The sequence below is a fragment of the Ahaetulla prasina genome, chromosome 2 (genome assembly GCF_028640845.1).
Source record: "Ahaetulla prasina isolate Xishuangbanna chromosome 2, ASM2864084v1, whole genome shotgun sequence".
In the NCBI taxonomy this organism is placed as follows: Eukaryota; Metazoa; Chordata; class Lepidosauria; order Squamata; family Colubridae; genus Ahaetulla; species Ahaetulla prasina.
The window spans coordinates 132,887,313-132,908,518 of record NC_080540.1 but is presented as its reverse complement, the minus strand read 5'-3'; the positions used below and the strand labels follow the sequence as shown (position 1 = coordinate 132,908,518).

Below are 21,206 nucleotides of genomic sequence, written 5' to 3'. Positions count from 1 at the left end.
TTAATTTAAACCAGGTGCCTTTGGAAGAAAAAAAATAATACACACTCTTCATGAAAGGCAAAAACTTGGTCGCGTTCCCTCAAAACAAAAGGGCAATCACGCACATTTTGACTGAAATATCCCCTTTTTGGAATGCAGCCTTCATGCTTTAAACAAACTCGCTGAAACCTCATCCATTTGGACAACCAGCATGAAACTGAAACTACCCATATTTCTGGAGCTGGAGCAAATGCTTGAGGAGGATGCCAGCTATGTCCGCCCAAAGTTGCAGAGGCCTTACAGTATGGAAAGCAGCACACAGGCTGGCAGGGAACAAAGGAAAGGGGTTTGTGGCTGTCAGCCTTCACAGTGGCCTTCCTTGGTTGCTGCTGTCTGCAAAAGTTAACACTGTGAGTGCCATGGGAAACAAGGAGGCCCACGGAAGATGGCAAGGAACGCCATTCATACTGCCTGTTTGCTGGCTGAAAGGGGCACAGTGGGGACAGAGAGGTGTTGGGGACCTCTGTTGCTATTGTCACACCTTTCCCTACAATCCTCATTCACTTCCTCTTCTAGACTGGGATAACAGAGAATGGCTGCCGAGGGATGATGCTCCCTACATACAAAGTCCTGGAGATTTAAGAATACAGGTAGTCTCTGAATATAAAAAAGGATTACTCTGTGAGGGGTCCTTGGTGCTCTCTGAGCTTGGTTATTTTTTTGCAAACATTTCATTACCCAAACTAAGCAACATCACCAGCACTATACAATACAGTAATAAAATGTCTGCAAGAAAACAACCAAGCTCAGAGAGCACCAAGGGCCTCTGCCCCATTTCAACCCTGAGCTACAAATATTCTCTTTCATTGGCATCATTCTGTATTTTAATGAGGTTGGCCCCATGTGATTTCCTGCAGAAAATTCAAGGTGAACTCTAGGTCATTAGAAACATTGCACACAGAGGTGGGTTTCAAAAAATTTTATTACTGGTTTTGTGGGCGAGGCTTGGTGGGCATGGCATGGCTTGGTGGGTGTGGCTTGGTGGGCGTGACAGGGGAAGGATACTGCAAAATCCCCATTTCCTCCCAATCAACTGGGACTTGGGAGGCAGAGAATAGACGGGGATGGATCCAATCAGAATTTTTACTACCGGTTCTCCAAACTACTCAAAAATTCCGCTACTGTTTTTCCAGAACTGGTCATAACCTGCTGAAACCCACCTCTGATTGCACAGATCTCTGGCCTGTCCTTTACAGTATAACCGTATGCTGTAACATACAGCATCCTCTGACCGGCAGCAAGTTTGGGGGAATCTTCCTTCCATTGCTACTTGGAATCACATCTGGAGCTTTATGTTGGTAAATCAAGTCCTTAGTCACCAAATAATATCCTTCCCCAAGTAAACATCACGGAGCACAAATCATTGGAAAATCCTATACCGTAACCAAAAGGAGCAGTAAGGATGAACTGCAACTGATTAGATCAGTGGCCCCCAACCTTTCGGGCTCCAGGGACCGGTTCTGTGGAGAGAGGTTTATCCGCGGACCGGAGGGTGCATGGTTTCACGTACTGCCTGCATCCCGCGGATGGGGCGTCATTTGTTTGCGTGGCCTGGTTGCTGGCATGCTTTGGACCGGTGCTGGTCCATGGACTGGGGGTTGGGGACCCCTGGATTAGATGAATGAGACCTTTTAAAAATCCTATCCTATGTGGTCTGCCCACTCCTTGTGCCAGGCATAAAAAAAAATAAGATCCACCAGGATTCCTTCTTTGTTCCCCACTCTGAGTAGTGAGGTTAAAACTCTAGTCTTCCCCCCCCCACCCGGTCCCCATTTGGAGGGCTTGGACATTTTAAGGTGGTGCTTAAAAAGTGCTTAAATGCTTAAAGCCATCCCTTCATTCCTTGTCAGAATGGGTCTGGTCCATCCACTTTTGGAAGGCAGCTCCAAACATGACACACAAAGACTAACTAACATGGGCTCCTGCCTGATCCTTTTGGTCTTAAACAAGTAAGGCTAAACTGGTCATCCAGACCTTCTGACTCTCTCTGTCTCCTAATACAACTGCCTCTGCAGTTTGCCGAGGTTATTTCCCCTCCCCACTCCATAGATAAGTGGATCGTTACAGGAGGAACAGAACATGTGCTGTACATTAAAAACACCATCTTTTCATTTATACTCTGCAGGTTAAAAAAAAAAATACTTCTGGAGAAAGGTATGAGAATAGCATAGAAGGAAACTGATCTGGTGCAAAGTTAGAGCTCTCCTGATTTCCCTAACAATGTCCTCTTCTTCCATCTTCCACCTCCCTATGTCCATATCCGCATCTCCTGAGTCTTTTGCATCAAAAGGAAAGGAGAATGACTCCGAGGCCACTTGTGCAGGAGCCCCTGAATATTCCAACTTTGCACACCAGAAATAACAGAACACAGCAACTCTTGGCTGGGATTTATAAAACACTCCATAAATCTCCAATGAGATTATTTATAGTGCCTTTAATGTCTTTCAGTAGCTGAAAGAAAGTACTCCAAATGCCGGGGAAATGTTCGCTGACATCTATCATGTAATTCTGAATGGGGCAAAATAAATAATAGGCCTCTGTCGCATTTTTGCTCTTTGTATATATGGCATAATTGGCGTGTATGAGGATTGCAGTGCTGAGAATTTTCAGCCAAGGCTGCCATTGGTTGCACTCTGGGAATTGCAGTTCCCAACACATCTGGAGGGGCCCTAGGAGAGGAAGGTTGCCAGAATAAAGCTAGAAACATTAAAAAGAAGAACTAAGCAATTGAAACTCTATACAATTTGCACTAGGAACAATATTATGCTAAAACTTTCTACATTTGTTCTGTTTAGCTACATGTAATAACTAAGAAATATGAACACGATAATCTATTTCTCAGCTGTTTTCAGCAGAAAATTGCTTTTTGTTTGAGAATTAATTTCTGACTTACCCAGCTAAAACTATAAAAAAATCCAGACGATTCCACGTGTCTCCCAGGTAGCACTTCTTCCCAAAAATTCCCAAGGCAATCATCTTGATTATCATTTCCACCGCAAAGAAGGCAAAGATAAAATCATCAAAACTCTGGAAGATAAAGAAGCAGGATCTGTGACAAAAATCTGAGCTGGTGGCAGTTCATTTTTCAAGAAAACTGATCCAGTGTGTTCTAAGGCCATCCTCCATCACAATCTTATAATGTTCCTGAAGACAACTCTTCTCACATTTCTCAGTGCAAAAGAATGATGGGCAAGGAAATTATTTTATCCCCAAAAGTGGGCTGAAAGTGCACAATTATATGAACTGGATGTTTCCTCATCTTCAGTGCCAAAGTGAGTGAAGAATGCCTACTCAAGTTGGCTATGAGTCTCCAACCACAACCAGATTTATTTAGGTAAGAAACCAAGATCTGAACAAACTAGACTATGAATTACCCTCATATGACACATTGTTTGCCCCACTTTGTGTCAAAAACAACTCCCCTATATTTTAACAGTGGGAATCGGGGTTTTGCTTCCTCTTTAGATCCAAATTTCAATTCTCAGTGGATCTCCCACACTGAGCAATGTTTGGATTTGAGGAGGATTCTCCATCCCAAATAAATTTTTGGCTCCAAGTATTCGAATTCCTGCTAGTTTCTGCAGTAAATTTAGCATTTACTGCTTTCCTTGGATATTTCTCATGAAAACTATGCATATGGATAGCTCAAGAGTGATAGGTAAGAAATCCATCTTGATTCTTTACCCATATGGCAAACAGACCAGAGAGAGAATAGCCTCTAACAGAACTTCTCTACATCCATGGAATGCAGGATAAAGGATACAAGGTCTTAAATCAGGTGAAAACATTTGCCATGAGAGCTATTCTCACTCAGACTTGCATATCATGTTCCTTATTTCTTTATTTGTGAACTTTTATATAACCTACCAACTCACTTTCAGTGATTCCGGGTAGCTTACAAACATAAACCCCAATATAAAAAACAATAAAAAGCAATAACCCCCACCCCCATCCCTAATGACAACAATCGGTCAATCAAATAAGGCATTTGGGCTCCATCCAACTCTGGGTTCTCTGTGCCAAACCCACAGGGACTTGCAAAGGAGTGTCAAAGTGTTGGCCAATTTTATCTCCTCAGGGATGATGCTCCATTGGGAGGGAGCCACCATGGAGAAGGCCATACTGCTTCATCCTGCTAGGTCATTAGGAGAGGAAACCTGTAGCATTTCCTGCCTCCCTGCTCTGTGAGTCAGGTAGATATGGACCAGGAAAGATGGTCCTTCAGATAATCTGGTCCCAAGCCATGTAGGACTTTGAAGGTGACAAACAGCACCTTGAACTGGACCTGGAAACAAACTGGCAGCCAAAGCAGCTCCAGGAGGAGAGATGGCACATATGCACATTTAGGCCTGCAAAAAACCATGCAGGCCACTGCATTTTGGACCAATGGAAGCTTCCAGATACTTTTGAAGGGGAGCCCCATACAGCGTCCTAGTTGGTCCTTTAAACAAATTTTTTTTAAAAAGCTTGAGATGTTAGAGATTGAACCTGAAACTTGATGCAGTCAAAACATGAGCTTCTTTTTCTACTAAGCTAAGGCCCCTCTCTTGCATTACACTTTGACAAACTGGCATAAAGATAAAACAAATTTTACCTGGAGTATCTTGCAGCGTGGAGAGTCGCAGCCCATGTCTTCGCAAGGGTGGAACATTCCCAAAGTGACACAGTTCAGGAGAATTACCAGCATACTCATTCTTTCAAACCAGGTGCAAAAGGGATCAGTCAAGGAAAATACCAAGTTTAGAAAATTAAACACATATTCTAAGGCAGTGGTAGTCAACCTGGTCCCTACCACCCACTAGTGGGCGTTCCAGCTTTCATGGTGGGCGGTAGAAGTTTTGTCTGATACTGAAGCACTTTTCTTTTTTTAATTTAATTGACTTTTTAAAAAAATTTCATAGCATTATTTAAAAACATTTGAATTAGGTTTTCATAAAATTCCCTGTGACAATTTAAATTTCTGAAAATATACTATTTGTATCGCCCGTGCATAATTTTAGTTCACGTTACGTAAGTGAAACTAAATGGCGCTATAGTGCGACCCCAAACAAAAGAGCCTCATCCCATAATAGCTTGTGCATCTCCCCCCACAACACCCAGCTGTAACAGACAAGCAGAGCTGGTAGACGGCACCCCCCCCAACCTAATCCACGATGCGCGAGAGGCATGCGCAGACGACGATACACAGCATATTACTGTGGAACCGGTGGGTGGTTAGAAAATTTTACTACTAACAGAGATACAAAGGTGGGCGGTAGGTATAAAAAGGTTGATTACCCCTGTTCTAAGGGAAAGACATGGAGGCATTTGTATGCATATTTTAGTTTTACAAAACTGCAGTACGAACCGGGGTGCATATGGATGTGACTGGTTGGTAGGAGCAAGATTATAGAACACATTATAGAAAAGAGTAGCCAAAATATGTTCTGTGTGAATTTGGGTGCCAGTGTCTCCCTGTAACAGTAATAGTCTTACTTCTTTGTAATTTACCTTCTCCAAAAAAGAAAATCATGTATCTTGCTCCTACCAACCAGTCACATCCATATGCACCCCGGTTTGTACTGCAGTTTTGTAAAACACACATTTTACCTGCTTCCTATCTTTGGCCAGCAAATCTGGGGGAAGATATGAGGATTAAATGAAAAATAATGCCTCCACCTCTATAACTTTACATTTGGAATATTTTAATACATGAATTAGGAAAACAAAGGGCTCCTTTGTTACTTGTATTTACTTCTCCATATATTGCTACCATTTACTGCACTTCTGCAGGAAATTGACAATTGGCAGGCTAAATAATGCCATCATAAAAGAACCCCATGCTTTGTCTCTTCAACTATTTTTATTTTATTTTATTTTTTATTTTTTTATTTTATTTATTTTTTATTTTTTGTCACAACATCATATAAAAAGGATTATATAGTATATAAACATATATACGAGTAAATATTAGGAGGTATAAGCATCAATATATATATAGGAAGAAGAAAAGAAAAAGAAAAAAAACCCAAAAACAATAGGACAGGAACAGTAGGCACGTTTGTGCTCTTATGCACGCCCCTTATGGTCCTCTTAGGAATGGGGTGAGGTCAATAGTAGAAAGTTTTTGGTTGAAGCTTTTAGGATTATGGGAAGTGACCACAGAGTCAGGTAAAGTATTCCAAGCACTGATGATTCTGTTACAGAAGTCATATTTTCTGCAATCTAGATTAAAGCGGTTAACTTTGTCTCATGCTTTGTTTCATGCTTTGTTTCATGCTTTGTTTCATGCTTTGTTTCATGCTTTGTTTCATGCTTTGTCTCTTCAACTATGTCAAGACAATCCTTTCTACCTCTTCTTCCGAGTCAAACACAAAGGTATTTTTTCAATTTTGGGAAAAGGTGGAAGCACCAAGTTGGGACTACCGTATATGGTAGATAAAGTTAAAAGGTGACAATCAACTCCAGGTTAGTTTCTTGGGTAGCTCATGATATATGAGGTCAAGCAATGTGACACTGCATCAAAATTTCCTTCTTGTGCTTCCAAACTCTGCTTAAACATTCTTTAATGTTTAAACAATACAATTAATGTTTGAGTGTTGCATTGTAGTCCTGGTAATGCCAGTTCAAGAAAATCCATTTGACTAGCACCTTTTGCAACTCCCAAACCAAGAGTTTTCCTGCAAAGATCTGAATTTTAATTCCACCCCCCTCCCAAAGGTTTCAAGATGATATTCATGTACTGACACTTCATTTATGGTTACTAATGATGAGCCTGTTTCACTGCCTATTGTGATCTGTGGAAGAAATTTCTCACCTTCATTTCTGTAGTGTGACAACCATTACTGCAAAATGTCAACTCTTAAAAGTTTTATTTGAAATATAAAACTTTTCTATTTCTCCCTACCCGCAGCATTTAAGGAACTCTTCTTTTACATACTTTCTTTGGTCTGTACCAAAGAAGGTCTTTGTTCTGATATTGAACAATAATAATGAAGATCATTAATGTGATCAATAAAGTGACCCCACACATTCTTGTGAAAAGCAAAGCTTGACAGCAATTTCACTTTGAGTGATCAGCTGATAGTCTTCAATTAATTCATCAACCTATCTCATACGAAACTCATTAGCTGCTGTCATAGGTCACCTATTTTGTCCTTAATCATAGAAAATCAGCTCTTCCTGGTTTACCATCTTGACATTTTTCGGCCCAGTGATGCACAATATTCATATCAACATAGTCATCACATAAACATCCTGCATTGAGTGGTACTTTTCAGTTGGAAGCAGACTTTCAATAGTCAAAAACTGAATCATGGCACACCAGTGATTAGTATTCACCGAGTGCTTTGATTTCACAAACAGTAACGTGAGTGTGTTCTCACAGCAACTTCCTGAAGCATAATAACATATGGTAAAGGACATGTCAAGAACCAGTTTTGAGTAGTGATTAAGGCATTTGGATAGATACCAGGAGATTGTGAATTCTAGTCCCACTTTGGCCAGTTGGGTGATCTTGGGCCAGATACTTTTTCTCAATCCCAAGAAGGATGCATTGGTAAACCACTTCTGAAAAATCTTGCCAAGAAAACTTCAGGGACTTGTCAAGGCAGTCTCCAAGTATCAGACAATACTGAATGAAAGAATTAAAAAAAAGAAAAGGCCATGCCAAGGCTTCTAGTGTGCATCTATTGGTTATTTATATTATTGGAGATATTACCTTTCATTCAACCCCTGTAAATTTGTACCAAAGAACCTTCATTCAGTGAACAAGTGGGAGAACGACAAAATGCACAGAGACGTCATCATACAGATGTAACTTACATGCAGAAATCAAATATGGGGATGGCAAGCTCTTAACCAAAGCATTGCACACGTCATCATGATGGACTGGTGCAGCAACTTCTGCTTCTTTCTTTTGCAATATAGATAATAATGGCTTCAACATACCTAAGGTCTAGTATAATTTTTGATAGTTTTCTGTACTTCATAACACTTCGTAAGTTTATTTATGAAAGAAGTTATATGATCAAGTTTATACCAAGAGCTATTACATTTCTACTGGTTTTCATATAAAAACTATGTTCTGTGATTTGGAAATTTGGAAACTAGCCTGTTAGTACAAACCCCTATCAGCGTTACAATAGATGGAATTTTACAATCCATCCTGCCTCTCTTGTTTTGAACAATTCCACCAGAAGTGGTTGAATGGAATTCTGAAATTATTTAAAGGCTTGAGGAGTCAGTGAGAGGCCAGTGCTGTAACTTTTGACGTGTTCTGAGGCCCTCCACTAAGGAACATGGAGGAAGAAGCACTCCATAATGAAAGAGGAGTAAAGCATACTACTCTTTACATAGGCAAGCTTAGCCACAGAAATTGCCAAAATTCAAAGAACCTTGAGCTAAAAGGGCCAATTAGCAACTAGAACTTCAAACTCCAAATTCTGACTTAAATATTATGTCGTCTCTAAAATCACATGATCCCAGAGATACTGATCAGATGGAACACAGACCGATGCATTAAGCAACGTCTGTGTTTGTTGATATTTTTCCCTCTCATACATTTTTTCCAAGTGTACATAGCACTTTCATTTGATTCCCACTGTTTCTTTTCTCTACCTACAGCTATTCAGTTCCCATGGTTTGAACAAGAAACAGTGCCACAAGAATATAATCCAGGACATAAGACTCAAGACAACCTTGGATGTTGGTAAAGAAATGGCAATTAACTGTCTTGCAAAATGGCTTAGTTTGGGACTACATTTGGAAGTAACCTAGTTGTAACTACCTCTGACAATTTTATGAGCAATCCAATCAGAGGCAAATACTTAAGTTTCTTCTATCTTTCCAACTATGAACTATTGCTGCACATAAACACTATTATATAGGGATACCTAATATTAATGACATTAATATTAATATTATGGAACAAAAAAAAATAGTTCACATATACTTGCCAAGGAAGTTTTGGGTGGCCTTCAGCAAGATACTACAAAAGGTAAGCCAGACAGTGCAATTTCTGGATTGGGGGAGATTATTTTGGGCAAAACACTAATTTCCAAACATTTCTTCTTCTCAGCGTGGAAACTATGGTTCTGTCAACAACTAAGTGTTGCCTAGCTCCAAGGCTGAACATGTTGGGCCAAATAACAGTTCAACCATGGGAAAGGTAGGAGAAAGAAACAGTGTTTGCTCCATGTTGACAGAGAACCAGTTGCTTCCAATAGCTTCATTTTAGTCTGTAAGAAAGATCCTGATCTAGCTGTGCCATGCTGGGTGCCTGGGCAGTTTCTGCTAAGTTTGAGCCTTGGGAGTTCTCATACTGGAACTTTTACAGTGACCATGCTGGGAACTTCTCTTTGCAGGCTGCTCCTTTCTACCAGGCATCTCCGAATCAGCTGAAATCCTGGACATTGTCAAAAACAAACTTGGTGAGTAGGTCTTGGCAGTTGTCCAAGGTTGCCATGTGATGTTATCAGGCTTGATGCCAGTCATGCATACAGAAAGGTTGAAAGGCTGGGGATGAGGAGTCTAGGCCAAGGCTCTGTCACACTGTACCACAAAAGTCTCCCTGAAGACACCTGAGGCATTAGGCCTGTCACTTCTGTTGGCTACACTGAAAAGCAAACACTCTCAAAACTGAAGGCTTTTTCATGTTAGACTCTGGAACCCAAGAGATATAGCTCTGAGGCTGTAAAATGTTCTTGGTTTGTAGAATTATTTCTTCCTGTTTTCCTCCTGTTAAAAAGACCATCATCAAACAGGAATAAACATTGAATTATATTTTGTAGCAAGACACAGTAAAGTTTGTACAGAGTCCTGATCAGGTTGATTCCATCCTTTTCAATGTGTGCTACGCATTTAGCATGTTCACTCGCTTTTTTGATATATTCCTTCTGTCACCAGTCTGGATTGCCCAACTGGCTACATTATGAGGCTTTATTTTATTAAACTCTTTGCATCTCATTGATGGCAAAGGTGTGAAAGCCAATGACTCCAATGATGGAGGCCACCCAAACTACACAAAATGAAAGGAACTATACTTTTCAAGGTAATTATACCACTTTCTCTCTATTGCTCATTCTGTCTGCCCCTATATTGCTTTAGGTGAGATGAATTTCCAGGAAAGCTATAATCTAAGCTAGGAGCCAGAATTCTTGTTCTCAAAATGTGTAAATATTTCTTTGAAATAAAACGAAAGCATTAAATATCAGCATCAGCACAGAATTTAACAGCAGTCTCTATATAAAAACTAACCAATTCTTTAGGCACCAACCTTCAAAACCTATCAACCTCACAGCTTCCAGCTCTAAGCACTTATAAACATGCAAAGAATGTTGCAAGGAGAGACGGCTATGAATCCCCAATTTCTTATAGCAGAACTTTGTATTTCAGAGAGTAACTGGAAGCTGAGCAAAAACTTTGATGAGAACTGTTGGGCCATGTATAGATGAACACTTTCACAAACTTAGTTTTTTGGCTTAGCATTTCACGTGTGTGTGGACTACAGCATAAGCAACAATAATAATGTTCATTGGGGATTTGCTGTTTAATGGCTACCATATCATTTTTCTCTTGGTAAACAGGAACTGTGTATGTCTAGTTTAATGAAAAGACTAGAGGAGACATGATAGCAGTATTCCAATATCTAGGGATTGCCACAAAGAAGAGGGAGTCAAGCTATTCTCCACAGCACCTGAGGATAAGACAAGAAGATGACACCAAGCTGGCAGGAATAGCCAACACTCCAGAAGATAGGCTCAAGATACAGAAGGCTCTTGATAGACTTGAACATTGGGCGCTATCTAACAAAATGAAATTCAGAAAGTAAGGTTCTACGTTTAGGCCAAAAAAACAAAATGCACAGGTACGGTATATGTGGTACCTTGCTCAATAGTAGTAACTGTGGGAGGGATCTTGGAGTCCTAGTGGACAACTATTTAGATATGAGCCAGCAGTGTGCAGCAGCTGCCAAAAAAGCCAACACAGTTCTGGGCTGCATAAACAGAGGGATAGAATCAAGATCACGTGAAGTGTTAATACCACTTTATAATGCTTTGGTAAGGCCACACTTGGAATATTGCATTCAGTTTTGGTCGCCACGATGTAAAAAAGATGTTGAGACTCTAGAAAGAGTGCAGAGAAGAGCAACAAAGATGATTAGGGGACTGGAGGCTAAAACATATGAAGAACGGTTGCAGGAACTCGGTATGTCTAGTTTAATGAAAAGAAGGACTAGAGGAGACATGATAGCAGTGTTCCAATATCTCAGGGGTTGCCACAAAGAAGAGGGAGTCAAACTATTCTCCAAAGCACCTGAGGGTAGATCAAGAAGCAATGGGTAGAAACTAATCAAGGAGAGAAGCAACTTAGAACTAAGGAGAAATTTCCTGACAGTTAGAACAATTAATCAGTGGAACAACTTCCCTCCAGAAGTTGTGAATGCTCCAACACTGGAAATTTTTAAGAAAATGTTGGATAACCATTTGTCTGAAATGGTGTAGGGTTCCTGCCTGGGCAGGGGGTAGGACTAGAAGACTTCCAAGGTCTTCTCCAACTCTGATTCTATATTTATATCTAATTTGGTAAATTTTCAGAGGTTGGATGCCATCACACAACAATGACCCACGGGCTGCCCATTTAAAAAAAAACAAACACCCCAAATCTTCCAAGATTATCACAAAACCAAACCAAATATATTTACTGTGGATTATTATTCAGATGCAAGCATTTGAAGAACAGTCTGTTGCTACAGTTAAAGAAGCCTGGGCTAGCATTGCGCAGTACAACTGCTTTCAGCTTGAATTTCTAGAGATGACTAAAAGGAGATCATTTTCCCTGATGATGGTCAGCAATGAACCTATGAGCTACTGCTAATAGGAATCTCAGCTGTCAGCCTAAAGATCACAAAAAGGGACCCTTCCATGAAGGACAATAATTGCATTAAGCCTCCATGATCCTGACTGCACTTTTCCCTCTAGGGCCTTTGCTATATGATAGGCATCATTTGCATAATGCAGTCTGAGTAGCATCGCTGTGGATTTTTTTCATCTCCCAGGTTGAATGTGCGGTTTAGGCAAAATATTCCAGAAATAAATTCTATGAAGGTTTGTTGAAAAAAACAACAACTAGTAAGTGTTCTTTCATAGCAGCTTTAGGGGACTGATTTAGGAAATTACAGTAGTATAAAGAGAAATGGTTAGATATTCCTACAATCAATAAAGAAGAATATTTGTAGCTCAGGGTTGAAATGAAGGATCCTTGGTGATCTTTGAGCTTGGGTTTGTTTGATTGGGGTTTTTTTGGTTGACTAGCACTGGGTAGGCATTACCCCTTCCCAAGTCATTCATTGTGGAATGAATTGTTTGCAAGAAAACAATCAAGTTCAGTGAGCACCAAGGACCCTTTATTTCTGCAATGCCAAGCTGGGGTCTCTCTATAGCTGCTTGGATAAACAGTAAAATGGTGGAAGTCTTGATCATCAAGCATCCCATATGGGAAATACTGAGCAGAAAAACTGGCTTGCAGTGGAACAGCCTGTATCCTAAAATCTCTTTTTCTCTCTGTTCTTTAGAGGCAAACTACATGGCTCAGTTGACTTTTGACTTCAGCTGTCATGTACCAAGATCTTAATTCACTTTCTCCATCAGTCAACTAAAGAGCATGGGGAGTAATCAGGAGCAGTCCCTGATGTTTTTAGCAACAAATGAGTGATGTGCAAAGGAATTAGTGGAAGGAGAGAAGTCAACCTCCTATCAACTCCTCAAGCCTACCAGAACCTCTAGCCATTTTTCCTTGTTGATACGTTGATGGCTGATCAAAAACCAAAAGATATTTTTTCTGCAGTTAATAGGAAACCATGCAACAATGAGGACAAGGGGAAAGCCTTCTTACTTTTTAATCTTTCCTAGTACCATATTATAGATTACTAGTCTTCTTCCACCATAAGGTGGAGGGGTGTGTGTGTCAAATGCAAATCTGCATATATTTACATGCTGATGAGGCCCCTGGCCCAGTTCCTAAGGAGCCAGCTGGAGCCAGAAAAAATTCTCAGTGTTTTAGCATATATGACAGCTGTAGCAACAAGGCTGCCTAAAGTTTGAAACAGGAGTTTAGAATACAGTAGTTCATCATTTGTATGGAACATTTGTGATGAACAAGCAGGTGGAAAGGAAGGAAGGCAAAACTGTGGAAGGGAAGGAGTGAGGGATCTCTCTTGGAATTCAAGGGATTTTTAAGAGATTCCTCAATTCCCTTCCCCTGTTTTTCTTCTCCCTAATTGCATAGTGGCAAAGGCAGCCCCCTTTTCTCTCTGTATAATCCATTTTCAATTACAAGATTCCCAAGAAAATGCACATTTCCTCTTTCTTCTTGCATATTCTTTCCATTAATGATAAACAATAATAATAGGTTGTAAGAAGCAGAGATGACTTTAAACTTACATAAAAGAGGGCGAGAGTAAAGTTGAAGGAAAGAATAGCAACAAATGTTTCCAGCCAAGCAATTTAAAAAACCCTACCCAGCAGTATGTAGAGTAGACCTTCCTTCCATGGAGAGGTATTACTACCTATTTCACATTTCATTGAAATTTCTCCATGAGGAGCATAAGGTAAGCTCAGATGAACAATTAAACTGTCTCACAAGCAATGCCATAATTCGCCAGCATAGCTCTCTATAAAAGATAGAGTTCTTTTATCTTAGATGATTTTCAATTTAAATGTCTTGAGGGTTATTGCTATTTCATAAATATAACTATCAGTTAGCCTTACACTAAGGCAATTCTGTTGGGATGACTCAGTATTCAGTGACTGGGGAGATCTGTCGTAGAAGAAATGTAGGAGTGAGAGATAGATGGTATTATTTGAGAGCATTATTTGTCTGACTAAAAACTGGGAAATTGTGAGTTCTAGTCCCTCCTCAGGCACTGAGTGACTTCAGCCAGTTGCTCTCTCTCAACCTTAGGAAAGAGGCAGAGACATATCATCAGGTCCTTGTCAAGAAAATGGCAAAGATTGTTCAGGCAGTTGCCAGGAGTGAAAAACTAACTTGAAGGCATGTGTGTGTCTGTGTGTATAAGCACACACACAGGCAGACGTAGGCATACAGAGCATGCACAGAGCCAGGCACAAGCAAGCATGCACACATACTGAGTATTATTCAGTCCCTCTTTGTCAATCATATTATAACGACTAATGAGGTCCAAATCAATATTTTTTCAGTAGGATGACTTGTATCATAAACTCACTACCCTATGTGCCTAAATGTATGATCATGGTAATCCAATTTCTAATTTTGGGTTAAATATCGTGTGATATTTAATCCACGGTGGCTCAGGGGCTAGGACATTGAGCTTGTCGATTGAAAGGTCGGCAGCTCAGTGGTTCGAATCCCTAGTGCTGCCGTGTAACGGGATGAGCTCCCGTTACTTGTCCCAGCTTCTGCCAACCTAGCAGTTTCGAAAGCACGTAAAAATGCAAGTAGAAAAAATAGGGACCACCTGGTGGGAAGGTAACAGCGTTCCGTGCGCCTTTGGTGTTGAGTCATGCCGGCCACATGACCACGGAGACGTCTTCGGACAGCGCCGGCTCTTCGGTTTTGAAACAGAGATGAGCACTGCCCCCTAGAGTCGGCAACAACTAGCACGTATGTGCGAGGGGAACCTTTACCTTTACTTTATCATGTGACAATAGCCTATCAGCATAGACAATTTTTCATGGTTTAACACAGCGTATATTTCAATCCAGTAGCTTTGACTGCATTTCCACATCAGTTCCCCAAATTCATCTCAGCCTGGCCAATGTTCTTAGAATTTGATACATCAACAGACAGAGAGCCTGATGGCTCCAGAAAGACAGTGTCCATTCAATTTCTTGATTCCTCTGCAGTGGACTAAAGGTGTCTTTCTTCACGCAAATTCAAAACAACTAATTTCAGTATTCTCTGGATTAGGTCTCAATCAGACAATAAGAACAACCTCATTCAAAACCAGTATTACCCATTACATCACCCTGGCCCCTAAGAAGCTTTAGATGGCATTTCCATATAATTAATGGAGATAAATATTTCAGTCAATTCTGTTCTTACTGAATATATCTCTTAATGTAGCTATAAGAAAATATAAGGAAAGTGTTTATCATCCCTCCATCTACCTATTACCCTTATTTTGATAGCAGTTTGTCTGCTATGTATCAAGAGAACCACAGAATTTCTATTGCTGCTGCTGCTATTTAAAATTCTACATAGCTGTCATAGGCCCAGCAAAAGGGCTGGAGAGAAAGAAACAAGAAGCATTGCCCTGGCTGATTTCCCCCCTTAATTATACTGAGAGACACTCCCCTCACCCAGTGGTGAAATCCAAATTTTTTTACTACTGGTTCTGTGGACGTGGGTTCGTGGGGGTGGGGTGGGGTGGCTTTTTGGGCATGGCAGGGAAGGATACTGCAAAATCTCCATTCCCACCCCACTCTGGGACCAGCCAGAGTTGGTATTTGCTGGTTCTCTGAACTGCTCAAAATTTCTGCTACCGGTTCTTCAGAATCTGTCAGAACCTGCTGGATTTCACCCCTGGACTACAGCTTCATCCCCAAATCAGCTTATCTCCCCTTTTTAAGGGGGAAAAAACATTTTTGTGGAAAAAGAGTAATTCCAAGATGGATAGTGCTTATGATATGTTAAGGAATAAATGATGGAAGTATCTCCCTCCCCCTTGCTTTTTATCCTTCCACTCTCTTCTTACTTCTTTTTCTGCCAAATCAAACTTCCAGTTCGTTCTACTACTAATGGGATTTTGGAGATACACAAAATGCTGATGGATACTACTTTTTTACTTGACATTATTTGAGCCGAGCAGCTGACAAAGGAGAATATTTCAATTAGCCAGGGCACAAGCAGTCTTATTGAATTTTTCAGCTCCTGCCACAGCTTCAGCAGTAAACACAAAATAAGACATATGGAAGGAATAAAGGCGGAAGTTCCAGCAAGATTAAGAGGTCTAAGGCCAACCAACTATGTGAGAAGTACCCATAACAAATCTGAGCATTCAGGCCTTGCGATGTCCAATGCATTGACAAACTGAGGTGTTCATTGTAAGGGGAGAATAGCCACTCCTCTCTAAATCCAATTTCAATTTTCCTCCAGCAGTAGAGAACATTCGTGTTTCTTTTATGTTTTTACCATTGTTGGTGTGAGCCCAGAGATAAAGCAGCCTATAAGTGTTGTACCTTGATGAAGGTATCCTTTCTTTTATGTACACTGAGAGCCTATGCACCAAGACAAATTCCTTGTGTGTCCAATCACACTTGGCCAATAAAAATTCTACTCTACTCTACTCTACTCTACTCTACTCTACTCTACTCTACTCTACTCTACTCTACTCTATTCTATTCTATTCTATTCTATTCTATTCTATTCTATTCTATTCTATTCTATTCTATTCTGTTCTGTTCTGTTCTATTTATTCTATTCTATTCTATTCTATTTGTCTCATAAATAAACCAACCGACAAACAAATAATCTAGACAAAGTTTTCTTAAAATGTGGTCCTAGGATCTGTGGTGTCCCCCAAGACTCTCACAAAGGGCCGTAAAATCAAAATTATTTGCCAGCCTAGCCTAGGTTGAAAAATAATATAGTGGTAAAATCCCATCAAGCAATCGCAATTCTGAGAAGCAAACAGCAAATGCTTCAATTTAAAATGTTTATATGGTAAACACACACACACACACACACACACAAAACATATATATGTGTGTGTGTGTCTATATGTATACATACATACATACATACATACATACATACATACATACATACATACATACCTGTTTTGGGATCCTCCCTAATTTTTAAAAGTGGAAAGAGGTCTCAAAAGAAAAAAAAATGTTTAAGAAGCCCTGAAATAAGCAGTGACTGGGAGATAGTTGTGGTTTATTCATGGTTAAGTAAACCATGTGAATAGCAGTAGCACTTAGACTTATATACCACTTCACAATGCTTTACAATCCTCTCTAAACAGTTTACAGAGCGTATTGCCCCCAACAATCTGGGTCCTCATTTTATTGACCTTGGAAGGATAGAAGGCTGAGTCAACCTTGAGCCAGTGAGAATCAAACTGCCAAATTGCTGGCAGCCAGCAGTCAGCAAAATTAGCCTGCAGTACTGCATTCTAACCACTGTGCCACCACAGCTCAGTAGTCTCTGAGTGCCCACAGTAACAACTGAGTTTCTAAACAAAGGATGTCTTTTATTGAAAGAATTGATGAGCAAAGCTTACTAGATCTTAAAATGAGAATGAAAGACTAAATGTTTTCTGTCCTATCAGTCTAGAGCAAAGCTGAAGGTCTATACAGTATTAGGAAAATACAAGCAGAATAGATCAAAGTAACCCATGGCAGGAATACTTACACATTCTAAAAAAAAATAAAAATCAAGATGTAGCATAGTCTATAAAAAAAACCAGGGCAATACTTTAGTTCATGCATTAAGGTGGAAGAGTCCTACTCTATTTAATCCAACATATAGCACACTGTAGCATCAAAGCATGAAAGGGAATTTGTCCATCGAATCGCTACAAAGATGAAACTTTTTTAACATTCTTAGTCCAATCCATTTTCTTTATTCTTCCGCTACGAAACAAAATTAACCAAATCTTACCCATTTTCTTCTTTCTTCTGCTACTAAACAAAATTAACCAAATTTTACACTATGGAAAAGAGTTATTTTCCAACTTCAAGTAGGCCTCCACTGAAATATCCAAATTTACATACATCATATAATCACCCAGCACAGCTTTCAAAGTAACAAGTATTTACTGAATCCTTGATTCTTTTCTTCTAGACAAATAGATTTGCCTAGTAGAACAATTACAAACAGTATGCAAAGTGAAGAAAACAATACCACTAATTATTTTTCTCATTGTTTCCTCCTGGCTGCAGAAGTTTCTTAGGGACTGTAAGTAACTGTCAGATAAACACTGGGGTAACTGACTGGGAAAAAAAAATCCCTCTCTCCCCATTAATTTTGCTCACAATATCTTGTATTCCTATGTAGACTACCAATTAGCAGTTCTCTACACATTATATTTTTAAAGTCTTTTTAAGATTTTACATATCCAACAAAATACAAAATGCAAGTGTATAAATTGCTAAAGTCTTTGGGATTGTTGACTTGTCTCAGAAGAGCTTGTCAATTTAATAAGTTCCACTTCAAATACTCTTCCCTAGGCTTCTTACTGGTAAAAGGTAAAGGTAAAGGTTCCTCTCGCACATACGTGCTAGTCGTTCCTGACTCTAGGGGGCGGTGCTCATCTCCATTTCAAAGCCAAAGAGCCAGCACTGTCCGAAGACGTCTCTATGGTCATGTGGCCAGCATGACTCAACGCCAAAGGCGCACAGAACACTGTTACTTTCCCACCAAAGGTGGTCCCTATTTTTCTACTAGTATTTTTTACGTGTTTTCGAACTGCTAAATTGGCAGAAGCTGGGACAAGTAATGGGAGCTCACCCCATTACACGGCAGCACTAGGGATTTGAACCGCTGAACTGCTGACCTTTCGATCGACAAGCTCAGTGTCCTAGCCCCTGAGCCAGTAAGTTACCCTTACTGGTACGGGTGGCCAAAGGTGGGGCCCACTGATGGCAGTATTTGTCTGTTGGAGCGTTCTCCCCAGATTGAGTTCAATCCCTTTTCATGCTTAGATGAACATCTGGGTTTTTTTAAAAAAACAAAATATAAAAACTTCAAGCTTCTTAGTTTCCATTAGAAACTATTTTAAAATATCCCTGACCTTTTCATTGGTGGTTGCAACCTGAAAAGGACACTGAAACCATTCTGGGGGCAAGAGAACCCACAATGCACAAGCAACAGGGAAGCAGAAATGTCGGCTGGAATTCTAACAGCCTCCAGTTGCAAGGCCACTACATCCTGGAAGTTCAGGAACGGTACCATGTAAAACTAGAGCCATGAACAGAAAGGCAGTGCTTAAGCTTCCCTTCAGGTCACCCAGTTCAGAAATAGAGCTTCTTGATACCAGCAACAGCAGAGTTTTCAAGGCTAGTCCTTGCGAGACAGAAGGAAAGTCTTAAAGGCTTTTAAGCACTTATTCAAGCCAAGTCTTTGGAAGCCCCATCTTCCTTGCATGGAAATAGCCCATGGCTATTGAATAACCATGGTTCTTGGTTCTTGAATATGGGAATCTACAGCTCAAAATGATTCCTGATGCACAGTTTAATCCAAAGGACCATGGGATTCCTATCAGAGGTCTATGGCAATTTACCATGGCCAACTTGCTACGGCCAGTTCACCATGGGAAATTCGCTGTGAGACAAGAGTTACACTAATATCAAAGAAATGGTGGAATAGAATCATTAAAGAAAAGGTGCAAAAGGAGGGACAGAATGAAATGTAAAAGACAAAAATTAAAACATTATTTTGTTTATTTTGAATAATTAAATCGAATTGTTAAATTGTCCTGCGGCGAGTTGTCCTGCAGCGAGTTGGCCATGGTGAATTGGCCGTGGAAATTTGGCTGCAGCGAGTTGGCTGTACCACATTGTCCCATTCTGTCCTATCACAATGTTAGGCATGTAAGGAGACTTTTTCTTGGGATGCTATAGAGCAGAGGTCTCCAACCTTGGTCCCTTTATGACTTGTGGACTTCAACTCCCAGAGTTCCTCAGCCAGCTTTGCTGGCTGAGGGACTCTGGGAGTTGAAGTCCACAAGTCTTAAAGGGACCAAGGTTGGAGACTCCTGTTATAGAGTTCCAAGTTTATCTACCTTTCTTTCTTTCTTTCTTCCTCTCTTCCTCATTAAATATTGTTTTCTGTATAAAGCACAGGGGAGCTGTTTGCATATAATGGTACTGTACCTACATAATTACAATTACTCTGACAAAAAGAGCTGACCTGAGTTTGTTTGGAGAGCAACAACACTATTTTTCACTAGCATTGCATTTCAGTCAACAAAATGATAATTAAGGACAGTTCTCTTTCATCCCATTCCAGTAGGAATTACTGTGTGACAAAGAAGTCTTGTTCATAAAAAGCCATCCTGTTCCGTACTTTAGTATTACATCTTGTTCCATTATTTTAGTATTATATCCAGATTTGTTCTGTATAAAATAACGTCACATGAAATGAACTTGGATGGGACTCCTCCTTCAAGCTGGGATGTGAATGTCAGAATAATGAAAGTTCATGTTAAACTAAAGTAGGCTCCCTTATCCATCTAAAACAATCCCCCCAAAAAATCAACACAAAAAACAGGGAGCTAAATTTCAATTGTCTGCCTCCAATTCACGAACATATAATCAAAATTGGTTTGCCATAATATCTAAATAGGGAAAACAGAAGCCATATATGTATGTATGTATATATGTGTATCAGGGATGGGTCTAAATTTTTTTACTATCGGTTCTGCAGGTGTGGCTTATTTTGTGGGCGTGGCTTGATGGTCATATGACAGTGGGCATGGCTTGGTCATGTGACTGGGTAGGTGTGGTTTGGTGGTCATGTGACTGGGTGGGCGTACTGGGTAATCATATGACTGGGTGGGTGTGGCCAATTTGATGTCACTCACGTCAAAGGTTGATGTCACTGACATCAATTTCCCTGTCTTTTTCCTTCCTTCCTTCCTTCCTTCCCTTTCCCTTTTTTTCTTTCCCTCTTTCTTTCTTCCTCCCTCCCTTTCTTTCTCTCTCTCTCTCCCTCCCTTTCTTTCTTTCTCACCCTCCCTCTCTTCTATATTTATTTCTCTCTCTTCCTCCCTCCCTCCCTCTCTTTCTTTCTCTTCCACTCTCTCTCTCTTCTTTCTCTCTCTCCCTCCTTCCTTCCCTCTCTTTTTCCCCCTTTCTTTCTCTCTCCCTCCCTCTTTCTCTTTCTCACCCTCTCTCCTTTCTTTCTTTCTCTCTCTTCCTCCCTCCCGCTTTCTCTCTTTCTTTCTCTCTCTCTCTCCCTTCTTTCTTTCTCTCCCCCTCCCCCCCTCCCTCCTTCCTTCCCTCTTTTTCTCCCCCTTTCTTTCTTTCTCTTCCTCTCTCTCTCTCCTCCCTCTTTCTTTCTTTCTTTTTCTTTCCCTCTCTCCTCCTTCTTTCTTTCTCTCCTCCCTCCTCCTCTTTCTCTTTCTCACCTCTCTCCTTTCTTTCTTTCTCTCTCTTCCTCCCTCCCGCTTTCTCTCTTTCTTTCTTTTTCTCTCTCCC

At 40.3% G+C, this 21,206-nt stretch overlaps 1 protein-coding gene across 2 annotated transcripts in view; it reads right to left on the bottom strand.

Annotated features, from left to right (window-relative positions):
- CACNA1G (calcium voltage-gated channel subunit alpha1 G) overlaps positions 1 to 21,206 on the bottom strand; it is a 491,081-nt gene that overhangs the window by 257,951 nt on the left and 211,924 nt on the right. For both annotated transcript variants that reach the window (XM_058168253.1, XM_058168254.1), the window contains exons 2-3: positions 4,634 to 4,746; positions 2,933 to 3,066 (exon numbers count right to left, since the gene is read on the bottom strand). In XM_058168253.1, the coding sequence (XP_058024236.1) occupies positions 2,933 to 3,066; positions 4,634 to 4,746 (247 nt within the window). The remainder of the gene's footprint in view (positions 1 to 2,932; positions 3,067 to 4,633; positions 4,747 to 21,206) is intronic.